The sequence below is a fragment of the Macrobrachium nipponense genome, chromosome 46, assembly GCF_015104395.2.
Source record: "Macrobrachium nipponense isolate FS-2020 chromosome 46, ASM1510439v2, whole genome shotgun sequence".
In the NCBI taxonomy this organism is placed as follows: Eukaryota; Metazoa; Arthropoda; class Malacostraca; order Decapoda; family Palaemonidae; genus Macrobrachium; species Macrobrachium nipponense.
In genome coordinates this window covers 29,026,961-29,048,670 of record NC_061106.1, presented here as the reverse complement: position 1 = coordinate 29,048,670, position 21,710 = coordinate 29,026,961, and the positions used below count along the sequence as shown (strand labels likewise).

The following is a 21,710-nucleotide window of genomic DNA, read 5'->3' as shown; positions in this document are numbered from 1 at the left end:
AAGAAGAGATCTCGTGAGCATGGAAGTATTCAAGAAGGACCCTCCTAGGAGGAAGACTCTTATCTCTTGTACGGTTAGATATCCTATCGTCTACTGGATGTAGCTGATTACAATCACCTCCCCTTACCGGAGAGACCAAAAGCTCAAAGTGAAAGAATTTCTTCCACCCTTCTCCAGTCTCCTGATAAACGATTGTGGATGTTCAGGACTTTCGGTCAATGTAGCGCCAATCAGGCGCCAAAATACCAGAACAGGCGTAAAGACGCCAGAGGAAGACAGTCCAAATAAACACTGTCATTGTCTGATGAGGAGAAGAAGCGTGCCTCCAGCCTGGCGCAGATGCGCTAGAGGCAAATAAATCGGAAAAAGTGTCAGAAGTCAGCCAGGCGCCAGGCGCGAGGCTCCAGGCAGGCACAAGGCGCTAGCCAGGAGCGAGGCGCCAGGCAAGCAACATGCGCCAGCCAGGCGCGAGGCGCCAGCCAGGCACAACCCAGGCTCTAGGCTTCATCCAGAAGAGATCAATTTCAAAGAAAGCCCTGGTCTTCTTTGGAACAGGGTGATCTCTAAAGCACTTCTTAAGTAACTTGATGATTCCTTCAAACAGCTGAGAATTAAAAGCGCTTGAAATGCGAGCTTTTAACAATTCTTGTTCTGTCCATAACAATATGTCGTGAGGGACATATTAGCTGTAATTTACGGGAGATGCAACTCTGTGTTGTCCTCTCTTTGCACGAAGGAGGTCAAGTTGACCTATGAGAGATCCTTCTCTCTTGGTTACGTGTCTACGGATACGTTGCTGGGATAGGGAGCCGACACTGATCCTTAACTAGTGAGTTAAAAAATTTTATTTTAACATAAGTATACTATTTTCTTTGGGTTATTTGAAATGAGTTTGGGGATAGCTCTTTTCAAATTAAGCACAAACCCTCGTGTTAGGATCAGGTGATCGGGATCGGTGTTGTGCTCCTTAATTATGCCAGTAGGCATAGGTGTTTTGTCATGTAAGTGGATAGGACCCCTTTGACAAATAACCATTAGATTCTGTCAAGTAAGTGGATAAGACCCCATTGACAGATCTACAAGAACTCTTAGCCATAGGTCACATCCTCGCTGAGGCTCTTGAGACGAAGCAGATTCCTAGCAATAGCTAGGAGGTCAACCCTTCGTCTAAACACATAGGAACCAAGGTTTTATTTATTTATTACCTACAACGTATGTTGTTCCCTGTCTATTCAGTAATTAGCTGTCTCTTACCCTCCGCCAAAGGTGCCAATCAGCTAAGTATATATCTGCCAGGGAAGTTGAATGTATAAAAATGATATTGCCAGGTAAGTATGTATAAAGTTTTATACATACTTACCTGGCAGATATATACTATTAAATGGCCCACCCAGCCTCCCCTCAGGAGACAGGTGGAAGAGCAAATCTGTCTTAGAAAATGGGATGGTTCCTAGTTCTGCCACCCAGCGGCAGTGGCGGTAGATCACCTGACCTACCTGTAGCGTGTGCCGCGAAATTCGAATTTCTGTCGGGGACGACGGAGTCTATAGCTAAGTATATATCTGCCAGGTAAGTATGTATAAAACTTTATTGTATCATGACAATATCATGTTTCAATGTTAGTAGATACAATATATGTATTGTAAGCATGTAATCAAAATTGTACACCCAGTCACTGAAGCACTATGATTATTAATGTATGTATATAAGTTTTATTGTAATTTAGATTCAAGTGAATGTTGGCAAGTCTGGTAACCATTTTTTATTTTATTTTCTTTGCAGAATCTTCGATATTGGACGATGTTTGGAACGCCATTTATTGTCTTTTACGTTGTTGGACTTGTCTTAGGACTCGAGATGTACTACATTTTAAAACTGGCTATCTTTATGTGCATTTACCTTGTTGTTTACGGAATTTCAAGAATACTATTTGATGACAGACTAATGACAGTAATGCCAATGGCAGTTTATTTAGCCACAAAGGTAAGTAAACTACTATCGTACAGTAATAGAGAGCAAAATGTGTTTTGCTACAATTGCATATTTAATATTCTGTTGAACTATAGTATATGAAATAGAAAGTCTTGATACACTTGAGTCGGCTAGCTTGTTCGAGAAGCAAGAGTGTCGAGTCCCTTAAATCATCCAATGTTCATGGTAATTGATCTAGTTTCTATAAAATTACCTTTGTATTTCAAAGTGTTGAAAGTAAGCTGGCATCAATGGAAGTAAATGTTGTGGTGACTAAGGTAGGTTGAACAAATCTAGTTGAATCCCCAAGAGTGTTCTTTATGATGTGAGGAGCTTGAGAACTTAAGGTGGGAAAACACAAGTCACTTGATTATCAACTCTCACACATCTAAGACTTTGACATTCACATGAATTGAATGCTAGCTGTTTACAAAGCCACTCTCATAAAAAGGACATCTTTATCAAGGTTAAAGTACCTTGTCAAATCAAAGAATTTCTGGTTATGCTCCCATTACAAGCAGTTCAGAACTAGCTTATGTATATAGGGCTAACTTCTTGCTGTGAGACTAAAAGATCTCCCCAATACGATGAGAATTTTGTTTTTTCCTTTTTTTCGAAATCATAAAACCTTTTATTGCCTTGTGCAGTAGCTTCTCAATGTAACCTTTGCTGCAGTAAATATTTTTTTACTTTACACAGCTTTTCTCATGAATGTTTTGTCAATGAAAATCAATTTTCAAAAGTAGAGACTGTTTCAAGAGTGTAAGAGTGATCATAGCCTATGGTAAATTTTTACACCTTTTTACAGTCTTTTAATGTTATAATTATTGTTAAATCAAACCAGGATTAAGGTATTAATTTCTCAAGAGAATCATTTGGTGGTCCAAAGTTCGATTCTTGGCTCGGCCAATGCAGAATCAGAGGAATTTGTTTCTGGTGATAGAAAATCATTTCTCGATATAATATGGTTCAGATCCCACAATAAGCTGAAGGTCCCGTTGCTAGGTGACCAATTGGTTCCTAGCCATGTAAAAATATCTAATCCTTCGGGCCAGCCCTAGGAGAGCTGTTAATCAGCTCAGTGGTCTGGTAAAACTTAAGATATACTTAAGAGAATCAGTTTGCATACTATGGTTGCTTCAGATTTTATCTAGTATGCTGTATAGTAAAGCAAGGTTTTGGCAGCCCTATGACCTGCATCCTGGAATCTGAACCAACAAATCACTTTCCACCCTTCCTATCATAAGTGCACCAACAGTGCTATAATTTCTCTCTCTCTCTCTCTCTCTATCTCTCTCTCCTCTCTCTCTCTCTCTCTCTCTCTCTCTCTCTCTCTCTCCTTTGCAACTAACTTTAAAATATATTACTCAGTCTTTTAATGAAATATATAATGAATTATCTCTCTCTCTCTCTCTCTCTCTCTCTCTCTCTCGTCTCTCTCTCTCGCTCGTCTCTCGTCTTCTCATGCCTCTGACTCTCTCTCTCTCTCTCTCTCTCTCCTTTGACAACATACTTTAAAAATATATTATTACTCAGTCTTTTAATGAAAATACATATAATGAATTATCTCTCTCTCTCTCTCTCTCTCTCTCTCTCTCTCTCTCTCTCTCTCTCTCTCTCTCTCTCTCTCTCTCTCTCTCTCTCTTTTGTTTCCAGTTATGCATGAATTTTTTTCATTTTGATGATAACATTAGTTATGGGTAAGGTTTTGTGGTAGGTTTTAAAGAAGGATGATTGATATTTTACTCTGAACAGTTGTTAGGAAAAAAACTTGAATGAATAATGTAGAGGTTGTTACTGCATTAAGTATCAATGAATATCTAGCTTCTGTAGAATTTTTATGATTTAAAGGTACAGGAAATTGAGCAAGCATCAAACATGATGACTGAAGCTCCTTGCCTATGTAGAGTTACCAGATGTGGCATTATTGAATAATATGCATTCAATGATTGAAGAAAATTGATTTTTAACTTTTTTTTGGCAACTGTACACTTTTTAACTTTTTTGGCAAGTGTACACAACAGAGTAGAAATGTTACCTAAAGGTATTGTGTTTATTTGTCAATGCAAATTTAAAAATAAATACAGTAGTTACTCTATTGAATCATCCATGTTTTGAGAAGCATGAGTTTTTTTACAGTGTCTGTCCTGCATTTAACACATTGATCTTTTTATCTTTCAGATGTGGTGTTATTTTACATGGATTTTTTACATTCACAAGTATGCTGGTCTTCAAACGACAGTTTTCTTCTTTTTATCTTCCCTCCTTTTATGGTATAATTTCATGAGAGCATGGAGAGGTGACCCTGGAGTTATAACTGCAGATCAGGCCCAGAAATATCAAGTAAGCATATATCCATAAACCTTTTGTTTTTCCCTATTCTTATTCTGTGGTGGACAGGGGAGGATTTATGTTGCACCTTGTGGCTGTCTAGAGTAATAATGATAATTGCACAGGTGCACATGGATGTTAACAATTTTACCACTAGGGTGTCCTGTTCACATTAGGATTGAGAATCACTGAAACTAGTAGTGGTTACAGACATGTCAATGTAAAGCAGTTACATGAAAGAACGTTATGGCAGATGATAAACAAAATGAGATGGAGCCAGCTAACCAGGTAGTAGACAAAATATTCCCCACGTAAGGGGGTAGTTCCGTCAGTGAACCTCATGTGGTGCACTGTAGGCATGACTTTAGGTTCTTTGCAGCATGCCTTCAGCCCCTTGCTGCAACCACTTTTGTTCCTTATTCTGTACCTCCTTTCGTATACTCTTCCTTCATCTTACTTTCCAACCTCTCCTAACACTTGATTCATAGAGCAACTGCGAAGTTTTCCTCCTGTTACACCTTTCAAACCTTTTACTGTCAATTTCCATTTCAGCGCTGAATGACCTCATAGGTCCCAGTGCTTTGCCTTTGGCCTAAATTTTATATTCAACTCAACGACAAAATATTCCCATTCATGAGTTCAGTCATCATTTGCGCAAAGTTTTCTCTGATCAGTGTTGTGGTTAGTCTTCATTCAAATTTTTAATTATGAAATATAATGTCACTGATGACAGTAACACCAGATAGAAAGTGTAGTATGTGATCACTTACAATTTGAACTTAACCCTTAAACGTCAAGCCGGTATTTCCGAAAGTGTCTCCCGTATGCCGGCGGCGTTCGCAAGTGAGCGCCGAAGCGGAAAAAGTTTTTTTTTTTTAAATCACAGCATGCTAAATTTTCAAGATAAGAGTTAATTTTTTGGCTCTTTTTTTTTTTTTTTTTTTTTTTTGTTTTTTTTTGTCATTGCCTGAAGTTTAGTATGCAACCATCAGAAATAAAAAAAAAATATATAAATATTGGAATATATGACAGTGCGAAAAAAAATTTCATATATAATTGTATACAAATCGCGCTGTGACCAAAACGGTTAAAGTTAATGAGTTAATTATTTTTTCGTTATATTGTACACTAAATTGTGATGATTTTGGTATATGACAAATTGTAAAACGATCAAAGCAACACAGAGAAAATATTATCACAATATGATGCATGAATTCGTAACGCACGGACGTAAAAAAAAAAGTTGTTTTCAAAAATTCACCATAAATCAAAATATTGTGCTAGAGACTTCCCGTTTGTTGCAAAATGAAGGTAATTGATTTAATATTATTAGACTGTAAGTGTTGTAGCTTACAATTGGAGTTTTCGACCATTTCGGTAGAGTCAAAGTTGACCGAAGGGTGAATTTTTTGTATTTATCGTTATTTATATGAAAATATTTAAAAACTGATAAAAGCTACAACCATAGGTTGTTTTTAGTTGTATTCTACATGAAATTACGCACATTTTCATATATAAAACTTTATGTAACGGCTAATATAAAACGGTGTAAACATTACAACAATCGGACGAAAATATTTCTGATTTTTTCGGAAGAGTTACTGCGCGGATGTAGGGAAAAAGTTTTTTTTCATAAATTCACCATAAATCGAAATATTGTGTTATAGACTTCCAATTTGTTGCAAAATAAAGGTAAATGATTGAATATTACTAGAATGTAATAGTTTTTTCTTACAATTGCGTTTTTCGACGATTACGGTTGAGTCAAAGTTGACTGAAGGTTGAAATTTTGGCACTTATTGTTATTTATATGAAAATATTTCAAAACCGATAAAAGCTTCAACCATGGGTTGTTTTTAGTTGTATTCTACATGAAATTGCACACATTTTCATATATAAAACTTTATGTAACAGCTAATATAAAACGGTGCAAACATTACGACAATTGGACAAAAAAATTTCTATTTTTTTGGAAGATTACCGCACGGAAGTAAGGAAAAAGTTTTTCTCATAAATTCACCATAAATGGAAATATTGTGCTAGAGACTTCTAATTTGTTGCAAAATAAAGGTAAACGATTGAATATTACTAGAATGTAATATTTTTAGCTTACAATTGCGTTTTTTGACGATTTCGGTAGAGTCAAATTTGACCGAAGGTTGAAATTTTGGCACATCATGATTTATATGAAAATATTTCAAAGCTGATAAAAGCTACAACCATGGGTTGATTTTTGTTGTATTCTACATGAAATTGCGTAGATTTTCATATGTAAAACTCTTATGTAACGGCTAATATAAAATGGTGCATAAATTTTTTCAAAGGGACAAAATAATTTCTGAGATGTGTCGCTGATGCTTTTTAGTGCGAGAAGAAAGAAATTCGCGCTTGCACGCCTTGGTAACGATTGTAAACAAAACAACAGCTTGATCCATGAACTCCCAGCATCCGTCAAGGTGCGTGATTCAAAAGTTTTCGCCAAGTAGACCTATACCTATTTTTCCGTGAATTTTAAAAAAAACTTTTTTGTGCCGACATTTCATACATCAATTCGGCACCCAACAGACAATTTTCATCGACGTTTAATATGTCCAATAGGCATTTAAAGGTTAAAACGTCCAATATGCGTTTAAGGGTTAACATGAACTTGTCTGCAGCACTTGGATACAAGTAGCAGTGATTTAAGTTAACTAAGATTGTTGGATGCATCTGGACAATCTCTAAACAGAAGTGCATTTTTTTTAACAGTTAAAATTATTACTATTGTCATTAGGTTGTTTATTCAGTTCACTGAGTCAATTTATTTAGGTATCTCATGAGTGGCCTTTACAGCTACTAATGCACAAGTATATATGTTTGTTCCGACACGGCATACAAACCTTCGGTCCTTTTACAATAGGAAGGTACTAGCGGCAGCTGGATAGGTCGTAAGCTTTCGAACAAGGGGTTCGGTAGTTAACTGCTTGTCCGACAGGCGCGCGCGCGCGACTGGGAGGTAAACAAATCACTTTTGCTTTCGGCCTCACAGCGAGTGGACGTGTGTGTTCGACGCTCTCTGCCCGCTTCTCGTCGTTTGCTTTCTTGAGTATTTGGTTGTGTTGTGTATGAAAGAGTTCATTGTAAGTACAATCATTCTCTCTTTTCATATTAATTCAACTAAATTTGTTTATGATGGAATCTCCTCGCCTCGCTACCCCACGGAGACTATGCCGGGTACCGAAGGGCGTAAATGCGGGAAGTTCCGCTCTTTCCCGGAGATAGACCCTCATATTTTGTGTGCTCGGTTGTCGGGGGCGCGCGAATGCACCGAGCCGAGCCTTGTGATGTTTGTAATGATTGGTCGGAGGCGCAGTGGACTTTGTATGAGGGCAGGAAGAAGCGAAGGCCTGCAAAGGAGTCGTCGGAAAGCTCTCCCGCGACTCCTTTGGTGTGACGGACACTTCGTCTTCTTTCCTGCCGCCCGCTCAACTTCCATGTCGCGCCTTCCCCTTCGGGTCGGGGGGGGTGTCTAGGTCCTTCTCTTCTCCGATTGTCGAGTGTGGAGGAGGAGGGCGCTAGATACCCTGACGTCCAGTTGTACTCTGGGTCCTCTATCCGTTCGTCTTCGCGCGAGCGGGTAGAGGATCCCCCTAATCACCCGACTTTTGCCTCCTCAGGTGCGGTTGCCGCGAAGGATGACCTCGACAGGTGTGGGCATCGTTGTGGTTGCAGGGCGTGCGAGTGTCCAGGGGCTGCTCTACCATCTCGCTGGCGCCGTGGCGGTCACCCATGCAACGGTCACGACCACCACCACGACCCTTACAACACCTGGCTACGCTTCACCTCCTCACCTGGTGTACACCCAGCACGGGTCTCTGTGACACCCACTACATCGGTGCAGGGGCCAGTCGCCGTAACTCGGGGGAGTGTGATGCCGCCACCTTGGTTTTGCCGTGCTGCCGCGACCGGACTTCCGTGTGCCCGAAGAGCTCGCCCCTGGACCTCCCACCGGTACCTAGGATGTCTGTGCCGCTGGTCCGCCCATCTGGACCGCCTACACAGTCTGCCGTACCATGCCGTTGACCACTGCTGCTGTTCCTGTACATGCTCCTGCTGTCTCGTCTGCCGTTCCTGTGATGCCTGCACCTGCTGATGTTGTTCCTGTTCCTGGCGCCGCTGCTCCCGATGCTGATCTGTTCGGACAGGTGCGTCCGGGCCCTGTTGCTTCGGCAACAGCAGCCCCGGCTCCGTCCTGGATGACAGATCTGACGTCGGTCCTGGAGAAGTTGACGAAGAAGAAGAAGAAGAGAGGAAGTGTCGTCGTCGTCTTCATCGTCTTCTTCGTCGTCGTCGTCGTCTGCCGCCTCTTCCCCTTCTTCTTCTAAGGCTCCCCCGCCGAAGAAGAAGAAGGTCGCCTCCCCCCCCCCTAAGCAGTCCCCTCGGGAACTTCTAAGGGCCCGTCTCGCTCTGGTGAGACGGGGGGTTCTTCTGCTGGTCACCCTGCTCCTTCGGGGGCAGGACCCGTCTCTTCTTCCGCAAGGAAGAAGACTACGGGGACCAGAGGTGCCGGCTGACACCGGCACTTCCTCACCTGCTGTCAGTGGTTCGGCCACAGCAGCAGGGTCCGTCTCGGCCGCTCGTTCGCGAGAGGTACCGAGTGTACGGTCGCCTACCAGCGACCGTGCAGCCAGGAAACCAGACCTCTGAGTCCGCCTCAGCGTCAGGTTCACGGCACGGAGCGGAAGACTGGTGACAGCCGCTCACGCGACTCTCACCAGACCAGCTCTCGCTCTCGCGGCGAGCAGCTGGCTACCCGGGCGGACGTGACGGTCCATGACCGGCCACGGGCTGAGGCTGGGAAGAGTCCCCCGTTCGCCGGCACCAGCCACGGCTGGTAGCAGCGAACTGACGCACCGTGAGGATACGCACCGATCTACCGTGACAGTAGCTCGCCGGTCGCCTGACCGTCACTCTCACAGAGAGCGATCGGTACGGCGACCAGCACCAGCTCCTCTGACACACGAGACCGGGGCCGCTGTTCTCGGTCCAGCCGTTCTCCACAGCGAGACGGCTCGACTAGGTCTGCAGCTCGATCGCCACAGCGGGTTGGCGATCGCCTGCAGTCTTCCAAGCCGCTGGTTCTGCCAGCGAGCGAGGAGGGAGCGTCAGGTCTTCCTCTCCCATACCTTCAACCTCCTCGGGTTACACCGGGAGGGGCGAGGTATTGAGGAGTGATCGTGAGGGATGCGCCCTTCAGGATCCCACCACGTCGTCGTACGTACCAGGCTCGGTTCTCGGACCAGCCAGGTCGTACGCACAGGTGGTTGGAGGAGACCGAGAGGGGTCTGTCGCTGCTCCTCTCCTTGAGGGAGGAGGGTCTCGGGAGGTGCTCCTGTTTGAGGGACTGGACGGTCCGACTCCGCAGGACGCAGTCACTCCTGAGATCCAGAGGAACTTTGCCGAGGTTATTGCGCTGATTCGTCAGCACAACGACCTCGCGGAAGGATCGCCGCTCCCACCATCCGAGCCCACGTCCCGGCTCGAGTCGTTCTGGGCCCGAAGAGGGAACCCAGACCGACGGTGGGCTTGCCGCGTTCTGAGCTTGCGGACTCAGTGCTGGACCAGGTTGAATCGCTTTGTCTCCGGACAAGACGGTTCGCTCAAGTCTGGCAGGTCGAGCAAGCTGCTTCCACCTCCTCTGCTGCGACAGCGGCGTTTTTACGTGCCATCTGAAGACCCGATGCCGCCCAAACAGGTGAACCCGGAGTTAGCCAGGCTAACTCCGGGTGTGTCTCTGCAGCAGCTCCTGTCCGAGAACCTGTGGTTCTCGCAGCAAGAGGCACTCGGCCTGGAAATCTACCGCCATGGCAGCTTTCCAGGCCGTCTCCTGGCTAGATCTGTGGTCCCTCACAGTATCTAAGGTCGCAGCCAACTCCGGGGGAATTTCTCCCGAAGATGACTCGGCCTTCAGGAGACTTTGCCAGTCTGGGGGAAGAGCCATCTCCTTCTTGCCCACCAGACGGTGAACCTGTGGGCCAACCTGGTTCTCCGACGAAGGGACGCTGTCCTTACTCGGGTTTCCAGGGCGGCTGGGCGTGAAGCGGCGTTGGGACTTCGCAACGGACCTTTACGGAGTTCCACGTCTCTCTTCCCAGGAGAGATGGTGGACGCTGCGGTGGACAGACGGCGCACTGACGACAGTGACCGGCTGGTTCACCAGGCGGTCTCGAAGGCTTCTGGGCAGCCTCGGACTGCGGCCAAGTCTAAGAGCTCGGCTAGCGCTTCCTCGTGGCTAAGACGGTAGCTGCGTCGAAGCCCCGGGGGGGGGAATGACTCTGTCTTCTTCGACTTCTGGCAAGGGGAGCCGTAACCAGCCCTCCTCCCAGCCCTCCTCCTCCCGTGGAGGCTCTGGGAAGAAGTCGAAGAAAAGGGGGGGTAAACGCTAGGGACGGCGTTCCCCCCTCACCTGCTGCCAAGGAAGTGGGGGGGTGCCTGGCCAGCCATTGGGCAACTTGGCACGCTACGGCGCCGAGACCTGGATTGTAGATGTCCTTCGGGAGGGATATCTATTACCCTTCGAATCTCGGCCACCCCTCCCACACCAATCCAACCCGGTCCAACAGCAGTCGTACGTTCCAGGGTCATCGAAGGACGTAGCACTGAGACAGGAGATCAAGACCATGCTGAGCAAGAGAGCTGTAGAAATCGTCACGGATCAGTCACCGGGCTTTTACAGTCGACTCTTCCTGGTGGAAAAGTCTACGGGAGGCTGGCGCCCGGTGATAGATCTCTCTCCCCTGAACCGTTTGTTTCGCACGAACCCGGTTCACGATGGAGACGGCACGGCTCAGTGCTCGACTCCATCAGGGAGAACGATTTCATGCTTTCAGTGGACTTGAAGGATGCGTATTTCAAAAATACCCATCATCAGTCCCTCCAGAAAGTACCGTCCGCTTCATCCTCGACGGGACGGTGTACCAGTTCAGGGCACTTTGCTTCGGTCTCTCAACCGCCCCACAGGTGTTCACGCGAGTGTTCACTCTGGTGTCTGCTTGGGCCCATTCGCACGGGATACGTCTGATGAGGTATCTCGACGATTGGTTAGTCCTGGCGAGCTCCCGCTCGCAGTTGCTACAGGACAGGGATCGACTGCTCGAGTTTCTGTCGCGATCTGGGGATCATTGTGAACTTCGAAAGTCCGATCTCGAGCCCAAGCAGAGGATGAAGTACCTGGGTATGCTGATCGACACGGTAGCAGGGCGAGTCTTCCCCGCAGACTCGCGGATCAAGCATATTCAGGGAGGCAGCCAACCAGTTCCTGTCTCGGCAGGAACAGGCAGCTCAGCGATGGCAAGTCGTGATCGGACACCTGTCGTCACTCGAGAAGTTAGTCCCTCACGGGCGTCTTCACCTGCGGTCTCTTCAGTGGAGACTAAAGGAGGGTTGGTCACAGGCGACGGATCCCCCAAGCTTTCCAGTGTCACTGACACAGGAGGTGAGGCAGGACCTAGCCTGGTGCTGGACGACAGGAACCTCTTAAGAGGAGTTGCCCCTGCGCACTCCCCCCCCCGGACATGCAGCTGTTCTCAGACGCATCGAACCGAGGGATGGGGGTGCGCACACCTGGAGGAGTTTTGCGACTTCAGGAGTGTGGGACGAGAACGACAAGCACCTTCACATCAATGTACTGGAACTCAAGGCAGCGTTCCTCGCTCTCCAAGAGTTCCAGGACCGCTTGATGGGACACTCAGTGGTGTTGATGTGCGACAACACCACGGTGGTGGCTTACGTCAACAAACAGGGGGGACTAGTGTCTCTCCCTTTGTACCAGTTGACTCGGCAGGTGCACGAGTGGGCCCGAGGCACACTCAATAGAGCTGTCGGCACGCTACATTCCAGGGAATAGGATGTAGTAGCAGACACGCTCAGGCCGTCGGGCCTTGGGATCAGGTGATAGGGACCGAATGGTCTCTACACCAGGACGTGGCGGAAAGGCTCTTCGACCTGTGGGGCGCACCAGTCGTGGATCTGTTCGCCACCCGGTCACAACAGGAAGCTCCAGGTGTTCTTCTCGGCCGTGCCGGACCCATGGGCAGCTGCAGAGGACGCTCTTCAACACCCGTGGACAACCTCTTCGCCTATGCCTTTTCCCCCGTTCAGCCTGATTCGCAAGGTGATCAGTCGAGCACTGGTCACCCCGAATCTCAGGATGATCCTGGTGGCTCCCAAATGGCCACAGGCCATTTGGTATCCGGACCTGCTGGCTCTTCTCGCAGGAGAACCGAGAGATTCCCCCTTGGCACAACCTTCTCGCCCAGCCACACGTCGAGCGGTACCACCGAGCAGTCCAGTCTCTACGTCTTCACGGCTGGCTGTTATCCACCATCTCTTGCGAACGAGAGGCTTTTCTCGTAGCGCAGCAACAGAGATGGCTGGAAACGTCCGTCAGTCCTCTGCAGCTGTGTACCAGGGGAAGTGGGGCCGTCTTCTGTGGTTGGTGTCGTAGACGGGGTCTATCTCCTCTCAGAGCCACTCTTCAGCAGGTAGCGGATTTCCTCGTTTTTCTTCGCCGAGAAGAAGACTCCTCTCGTCCCACAGTCAAAAGGATACAGAGCCGCCTTGGCGCTCGTCCTGAAATTGAGGGGATTGGACATCTCGAACTCGTTCGAGATCTCCTTGCTTATGAGGAGCTTCGAAAGGTCTTGCCCACAGGGAACTCAGGCCCCCTGCGTGGGATGTGACTCTCGTCCTTAGGAGTCTGACTCGAACGCCGTTCGAGCCACTCGAGAGTCGTCAGACAGGGATCTGACCTCAAGACCCTCTTCTTGCTGGCCCTGGCATCGGCGAAGAGAGTAGGGGAACTTCATGGTCTTTCCTATGATGTACGACACTCCAGGGGATGGGGATCTGTGACGCTCGATTTCGTCCCGAACTTCGTTGCGAAGACTCAGAAACCGTCGATCCCTGACGACAGGTTCGAGTCATTCACGATTCCCTCCCTATTGGACTTCACCGATATGATGCGGATGAGATGCTGCTTTGTCCTGTGAGGGCGCTACGGCGCTATCTGAAGAGAACTCGACACCTCAGGCCTGAGTGTCGACGACCTCTCTTCGTTAGCACCGGGTCACCAAGAAAGAAGTATCCAAGAACACTCTTTCATTCTGGCTGCGTGAGGTCATCAGGAGGGGCGTATGAGGCTGATGGTAGTGACGACATCCGTACGTCCCGTCCGAGAGCTCACGAAGTCAGAAGTATTGGCCCCTCGTTGGGCGTTTCGTAAGAACTTCTCCGTGGCGCAGGTCCTGAAGGCAGGGGTCTGGTCTAACCAGACTACCTTTACGCCTCTTACCTCGGGATATTGCCTACAGGTCCTTGGATACCTTTTCCTTGGGACCCGTGGTGGCTGATCAACAAGTTTTGTGTAGCTAACCCAGACCCTCGCAGGCTGAACAGCATCGAGTCCTGGTGTGACTGTGTGGATGGATGTGTGAGTGAGTGAGTGACTGGCTCCTCTCTTCCCATCTTTTCCTCCTCCTCTACCTGTGGGCAGAGGGCCACGGTCGTCACTACGCTGGATGAGGACGAGATGCAGGTGAGCTATATGACAGAGCCCCATCCTATCCCTTTCACTAGGGAATAGGAGCAGAATATCCACCACTTCCTTCTACAAGGGGGGGAAGTGGATGCCTACAAGAGTCAAACCCATGACTTTATATTTGCTCCTGTACAGGAACAAGTTCTTACATTGCTGTACGAAGAGATACGCATGCCTCTCTCAGTAGTACTCGGTCCAGAGGTCTGACCATTGATCCTGCGGTGCACACCCCGATCAATCGGACAGAGGCTTGGATCCCTCCCTCGCTCTTACGACCAGGGAGGCTTCCAAGGTTGGGCGAACACCAGTCTGTTCACAAAAGACTCAGATTCCTCCCACCAAGAAGTGAGTCTTCCTATTGTAAAAGGACCGAAGGTTTGTATGCCGTGTCGGAACAAATGACAATTTGTCTAAAATTGCATTTTTTCCTAACTATACAAACCTGAGGTCCTTTTACACATAGCCCCACCTCATGCCACCCCTCACTCTGCAGTTTTTGCTTGTTGGGCCAAAAGCAAAAGTGATTTGTTTACCTCCCAGTCGCGCGGCGCGCGCCTGTCGACAAGCAGTTAACTACCGAACCCCTTGTTCGAAAGCTTACGACCTATCCAGCTGCCGCTAGTACCTTCCTATTGTAAAAGGACCTCAGGTTTGTATAGTTAGGAAAAATGCAATTTTAGACAAATTGTCATATTTGTACAAACATATCCATAGTTGGTGAGGGAGCCCATGTGGAAAAATAGGAATGTCACTTTCTAATAAACAATTTGAAATATAAAGTGGTCAAGAATGATCTGCACTTCTTCAAGGACCTCCTGAATGGAACGATATTTGCATTGATACGATTAGTCAAGGAATATTGTTTACCATAAGAACCAGTAGTACACTTAGATTTGAGACCTTTTGCAAGACGGCTCTGAAGATGATCTTTCAGTCAGAGGAGACAAATCAAGTTAGTTGTAAGGCTTTTGGTATGTTAATGGGTTACTGCTGATGTCCTAACCATTATTATTACAATAAGGAAGCTTGTACTCCCAGTAAGAATACAGGCAATCCCCGGTTATTTGCGTGGGTTCCGTTCTTGGCAGGATGCTGATAAGTGAAAACCGCCATTAACCTAAACACAGCATTGTTCCGACACGGCATACAAACCTTCGGTCCTTTTACAATAGGAAGGTACTAGCGGCAGCTGGATAGGTCGTAAGCTTTCGAACAAGGGGTTCGGTAGTTAACTGCTTGTCCGACAGGCGCGCGCGCGCGACTGGGAGGTAAACAAACCACTTTTGCTTTCGGCCTGCTGGCGTGTGGACGTGTATCATCGCTCTCCTGCCCGCTTCAATCGTCGTTTGCTTTCGCATGATTGTGTGTTTTTCTTTTTCTTATTATCTAGTGAAACTGAATTGTAAGTACAATCATTTCATTCAATTCTTTGTGAATTAAGGATCTTGGTGTCACCACGCCCTCCGATTACCCGAGTGCCGGGACTGAAGGGCGTAAGTGCGGGAATTCATTTTCCCAGAAATGATCCTCGTATTGGGTATGCTCGGTGCCGAGGGCGGGAGCACTCGCTCCGAGCGTAGATTGGGTTGGAAATGTGTAGATGAAAATCGTAAGTAAGTGCTCTTTTCATTTATATTTTTTTGACCTGTATGCCCGTTGCCGAACGAATGCGCTCGGCACGGAAACTTATTTAGTATGGAAGTGGAATCGCAAGTACAGTATTCTTTTTCATTTTCATATATTATTTTGATGTAGCAATACTCATTTTGGATCAGTTTCCGAGCTTACCCGGAAATTGATCCTTCCACCCCTTTTTGTTTATTTGAATGAAGTGAAATCGCAAGTGCAGTTCTTTTTCATTTTCATTTTTTTATTGAGATGCATTGTTTACTGGGATCAATGTTTCTGCCTATTCCCGGGAATTGATCCTTCCCCTTTTTATTTGATGTAGTGAAATCGCAAGCGCAGTAGTCCTTTTCATTTTCATATATTTTTTGATTGCATCAATTCATTATGGATCAAGGTTTCCAGAAACCTTGATCCATAAAGGTAAGGAATTGATCCTTTCACCCTTGCGCTCGGTACCTAGGGCGCAAATGCGCTCGATCCGAGCCCTTATTCATTATTGTGAAGTGAATCGTATGCAAGATGCATTTTCATTTTATCCCTTATTATTGATTGCATCAATATTTATTTGGTTTCATGTTCCGCTCAGTCAGGGAATTGATCCTTATGCCCTTGCATTCGGGCCGATGGCACGATTGCTCTCGGGCTCTTATATTGTTGTTGGGTTCATGGGTACTGTGCGGGGTGGGGAAACGAGGAACCCCCCCCCACCGCTCAGCTCCCACAATGGCCCTTCCCCTTGGGGGGGGAGGTTATCGGCGTTCTTCTCCTCGCCCGATCCGTCGAGCGCGGGGGAGGGCGCTCGGTGCCCGATGTACAATTGTATTAGGGGTCTTCCACTCGTTCGAGAGGGCTCACCCCCCGCGCGAGGGGACTTCCCCCCCAACTAATCGCTACTACTGTTATTTCCGCAGGTGCTACTGCCACGAGGGTGGACCTTGGTGAGGTATGGGCGTCCTTCCAATTGCAGGGCGTGCTAGTCCAGGGGCTGCGGTTCTATGTCTGGGCCTACTGCGGTCACCCATTGGAGTGGTGACCACGCAACCAGGTGACGACGTCCCTCCTCACCTGGTGTACTCGCCTCACGTGGTAACAGTCTTGCCTACAGCCGCTGTGAAGTGCCGTTCGACCGTACCGAGAGGGGGCGTGCCGCCGCCGCTTGTTGTGGTGCCGCGCTGCAGCGACCACACTTCCGCTGCCCTAGAGCTCGCCCCTGGACCTGCCGCCAGTACCAGGATGTTGCTGGCTGCTGCTCCACTTCCTGTGTTTCCGGTGCTGCCTGCGTACCTGCCGATTCTGGGCTGACTGTCCATGCAGTTGCTGCGCTGGCTGTCCCTGTCGTTGCTGCGCTGGCTGTCCCTGCCGTTGCTGCGCTGGCTGTCCCTACCGATGCTGTGCTGGCTGTGCCTGCTGTTCCTGAGATGCCCATACCTGCTGATGTCGTCCCTGTTCGTGGTGGTACTACCCCAGACTTTGGTCTGTCTGTACAGTGCGTCCGGGCCCTGTGGCTTCGGCTACAGCAGCCCCGGCTCCGCCCTGGATAGCAGATCTTACGTCTGTCCTGAGGAAGCTGACGAAGAAGCGGAGGAAGGTGTCGTCGTCGTCGTCTTCATCTTCTTCATCGTCGTCGGCTGCCGCCTCTTCCCCTTCGACTCTAAGGCTTCACAGCCGAGGAAGAAGAAGGTTGCCTCCTCCCTCCTAAGAAGTCTCCCTCGGGAGCTTCTCGGGACCCGTCTCACCTCGGTGGGACGGGAGGGTTCCTTCCGCTGGTCCTCCTGCTCCTTCGGGAGCGGGGCCCGTCTCTTCTTCCGCAAGGAAGACGACTACGGGGACAGAGGGGTACCGGCTACACCGGTACTTCCTCGCCTGGTGTCAGTGGTTTCTGCCACTGCATCAGGGTCCGTCTCGGCCTCTCGTTCGCGGAGGAGGTACCGAGTGTACGGTCGCCTACAGCGACCGTGCAGCCACGAAACCAGACCTCTGAGTCCGCTCAGCGTCAGGTTCACGGCACGGGGCGGAAGACTGGTGACAGCCGCTTATGCGACTCTCACCAGACCAGCTCTCACTCTCGCGGCGAACAGCTGGCTACCCGGGGACGTGACGGTCCACGACCGACCACGGGCTGAGGCTGAGAAGGAGGTCCTCCCGTTCGCCGGTGCCAGCCACGGCTGGAACCAGCGACGTGACGTTGCCGTGAGGACAAGCACCGGTCTCACTGTGACAGTGGAGCCTGCAGGTCGCCTGACCGTCGCTCTACAGAAAGCGACCGGGTACGGCAACCAGCACCAGCTCTTCTGATACTTGAGATCGGGGCCGCTGTGCTCAGTCCAGCCTTCTCCACAGGAGACTGTTCGACCAGGCCTGCAGCTTGATCGACCACCGCGGGTTGACGATCGCCTGCAGCCTGCAAAGCCTGCTGGTGCTGCCAGCGAGCAAGGAGGGAGCGTCAGGTCTGCCTCTCCCGTACCTTCAACCCTCCTCGGGTTACACCGGGAGGAGCGAGGTATTGAGGAGTGATCGTGAGGGGTGCGCCCCTCACGATCCCACCACAACGCCCTACGTGCCAGGCACGGTTCTGGGGGACCGGTCCAGGACGTATGCGCAAGTGGATGGGGAAAAAAAAAGACCGAGAGGGCTGTCGCTGTTCCCCCTTCTTAGGAGGAAGGTTCTCGGAAATGCTCTTGTTCGAAGGGCTTAACGGTCCCACTCTGCAAGATGCTGTGACTTCCGAGATCCAGAGGGACTTTGTCGAGGTTACGGCGCTGATTCGTCAGCACAATGATCTCGGGGAAGGATCACCGCTTCCCACCAGCAGAGCCACGTCTCGGCTCGAGTCGTTTTGGGCCGAGAGGGAACCCAATCGACGGTGGGTCTGCCGCGATCAGAGCTTGCCGACTGGGTTGAACCAAGTAGTCTCTCGTCTCCGGACAAGAAGCTCTCTCAGTTCTGGACGGTCGAACAAGCTACTTCACCTCCTCTACTGCGACAGAGGCGTTTCTACGTGTCTTCGGACACCGTATTTAAATACCCCCTTCGGTCCTCCTGAGGTTTCGACCTCGACGAGGACTGGAAATGAGTCGGAGCGGTATCGGCCCTCTCCTGTCAGGTGTCGATTAGCCCCACCCAGACGACGTTCACAGTGGAAGGACGGCGTTCCCCCTCACCTGCTGCCGGAAGTGGGGGGTGCCTGGCCAGCCATTGGGCAACTTGGCAGCGCCACGGCGCCGAGACCTGGATTGTAGATGTCCTTCGGGAGGGAGATCTATTAACCTTCGAATCTCGGTCACCCCTCACTCCAACCCGGTCCAACAGCAGGCGTACGTTCCAGGGGCATCGAAGGACGTAGCATTGAGACAGGAGATCAAAGACCATGCTGAGCAAGAGAGCTGTAGAAATCGGCAACGGATCAGTCACCGGGCTTTTACAGCCGACTCTTCCTGGTGGAAAAGTCTACGAGAGGCTGGCGCCCGGTGATAGATCTCTCTCCCCTGAACCGGTTGGTTCGCCAGACCCGGTTCACGATGGAGACGGCGGCACGCGCAGTGCTCGACTCTATCAGGGAGAACGATTACATGCTTTCAGTGGACTTGAAGGATGCGTATTTACAAATACCCATTCATCAGTCCTCCAGAAGTACCTCCGCTTCATCCTCGACGGGACGGTGTACCAGCTCAGGCCACGTTGCTTCGGTCTCTCAACCGCCCCACAGGTGTTCACGCGAGTGTTCTCTGGTGTCTGCTTGGGCCCATTCGCACGGGATACGTCTGATGGGGTATCTCGACGATTGGTTAGTCCTGGCGAGCTACCGCTCGCAGTTGCTACAGGACAGGGATCGACTGCTCGAGTTCTGTCGCGATCTGGGGATCGTTCTGAACTTCGAAAAGTCCGATCTCGAGCACAAGCAGAGGATGAAGTACCTGGGTATGCGAATCGACACGGTAGCAGGGCGAGTCTTCCCCGCAGACTCGCGGATCAGCAGATTCAGGGAGGCAGCCAACCAGTTCCTGTCTCGGCAGGAACAGGTAGCTCAGCGATGGCAAGTCGTGATCGGACACCTGTCGTCACTCGGAAAGCCAGTCCCTAACGGGCGTCTTCACCTACGGTCTCTTCAGGGAGACTGAAGGAGAGTTGGTCACAGGCGACGGATCCCCCAAGCTTTCCATTGTCACGGAACACAGGAGGTGAGGCAGGACCTAGCCGGGTGACTGGAACGACAGGAACCCCTTAAGAGGAGTGCCTCTGCGCACTCTCCCCCCCGGACATGCAGCTGCTCTCAGACGCATCGACCGAGGGATGGGGCGCACACCTGGAAGAGTTGCGGACTTCAGGAGTGTGGTACGAAAACGACAAGCACCTTCACATAAATGTACTGAAACTCAAGGCAGCGTTCCTCGCTCTCCAAGAGTCCAGGACCGCTTGATGGGACACTCAGTGGTGTTGATGTACGTCAACACCACGGTGGTGGCTTACGTCAACAAACAGGGGGGGCCTAGTGTCTCTCCCGTTTGTATCAGTTCACTCGGCAGGTGCACGCGTGGGCCGAGGCGCACTCAATAGAGCTGTCGGCACGCTACATTCCAGAGAAGGAATGTAGTAGCAGACACGCTCAGCCGTCGGGATCAGGTGATAGGGACCGAATGGTCTCTACACCAGGAACGTGGCGGAAAGGCTCTTCGACCTGTGGCGGCGACCAGTCGAGGATCTGTTCGCCATCCGGCACAACAGGAAGCTCCAGGTGTTCTTCTCGGCCGTGCCGGATCCATGGGCAGCTGCAGAGGACGATCTTCAACACCCGTGGGACGACCTCTTCGCCTATGCCTTTCCCCCGTTCAGCCTGATTCGCAAGGTGATCAGTCGGAGCACTGGTCATCCCGAATCTCAGGATGATCCTGATGGCTCCCAAATGGCCACAGGCCCATTTGGTATCCGGACCTGCTGGCTCTTCTCGCAAGAGAACCGAGAGAAATTCCCCATTGGCACAACCTTCTCGCCCAGCCACACGTCGAGCGGTACCACCGAGCAGTCCAGTCCCTACGTCTTCACGGCTGGCTGTTATCCACCATCTCTTGCGAACGAGAAGCTTTTTTCGTAGCGCAGCAACAGAAATGGCTGGAAACGTCCGTCAGTCCTCTGCAGCTGTGTACCAGGGGAATTCGGCCGTCTTCTGTGGTTGGTGTCGTAGACGGGGCCTATCTCCTCTCAGAGCCACTCTTCAGCAGGTAGCGGTTTTCCTCGTTTTTCTTCTTCGCCGAGGAAGCTCCTCTAAGTTCCCACAATCAAAGGATACAGAGCCGCCTTGACGCTCGTCCTGAAATTGACGGGATTGGACATCTCGAACTCGTTCGAGATCTCCTTGCTTAAGAGCAGCCTCCAAAGGTCTTGCCAAACCCAGGGGAACTCACAAGACCCTCTTCTTGCTGGACCTGGCATCGGCGAAGAGAGTACGGGAACTTCATGCAGATAGTGATGTGGATGAGATGCTGCTTTGTCCTGGGAGGACGCTACGGCGCTATCTGAAGAGAACTCGACACCTCGGGCCTGAGTGTCGACGCCTCTTCGTTAGCAACGGAGTCACCAAGAAAGAAGTATCAAGAACACTCTTTCGTCCTGGCTGCGTGAGGTCTTCAGGAGGGCGTATGAGGCTGATGGTAGTGACGACATCCGTACGTCCCGTCCGAGAGCTCACGAAGTCAGAAGTATTGACCCCTCGTTGGCGTTTTCGTAAGAACTTCTCCGTGGCGCAGGTATGGAAGGCAGGGGTCTGGTACAACCAGACTACCGGCACCTTCCTTATACCTCTTGGATATTGCCCATAGGTCCTTGGATCGGTTTCCTTAGGACCCGTGGTGGCTGCTCAACACGTCGTCTAGCTAACCCAGACCCTAGCAGGCTGAACAGCATCGAGTCCTGGTGTGACTGTATGAATAGATAGTGAATGAGAAAGTGACTGGCTTCTCTTTCTATCTTGTTATACCCCTCTACCCTGTGGGTAGAGGGATACGGTCATTACCCTGCTGGATAAGGACGAGATGCGTGAGCTATATGACAGAGCCCCATCCTATCCTTTCACTAGGATAGGAGCAGAATATCCACCCACTTCCTTCTACAAGGGGGGGAAGTGGATGCCTACAATAGTCAAAAACCATGACTTTATCTTTGCTCCTGTACAGGAACAAGTTCTTACAATTGCTGGTACGAAGAGATA

General features: G+C 49.7%; 2 protein-coding genes and 1 pseudogene across 2 annotated transcripts in view; 2 read left to right on the top strand and 1 right to left on the bottom strand.

Moving 5' to 3' along the window:
• The window catches only part of LOC135214842 (cingulin-like), a 478,670-nt gene that overhangs the window by 235,794 nt on the left and 221,166 nt on the right, over positions 1-21,710 (top strand). The gene's annotated exons all lie outside the window — the stretch shown is intronic.
• LOC135214843 (palmitoyltransferase ZDHHC17-like) overlaps positions 1-21,710 on the bottom strand; it is a 208,078-nt pseudogene that overhangs the window by 101,741 nt on the left and 84,627 nt on the right.
• Positions 1-21,710, top strand: part of LOC135214522 (palmitoyltransferase ZDHHC17-like) — a gene marked incomplete at its 5' end in the record, with an annotated part of 64,929 nt that overhangs the window by 21,097 nt on the left and 22,122 nt on the right. Inside the window, 2 exon segments of the mRNA XM_064248895.1 lie at positions 1,783-1,983; positions 4,153-4,314. Coding sequence (XP_064104965.1) covers positions 1,783-1,983; positions 4,153-4,314 — 363 coding nt within the window.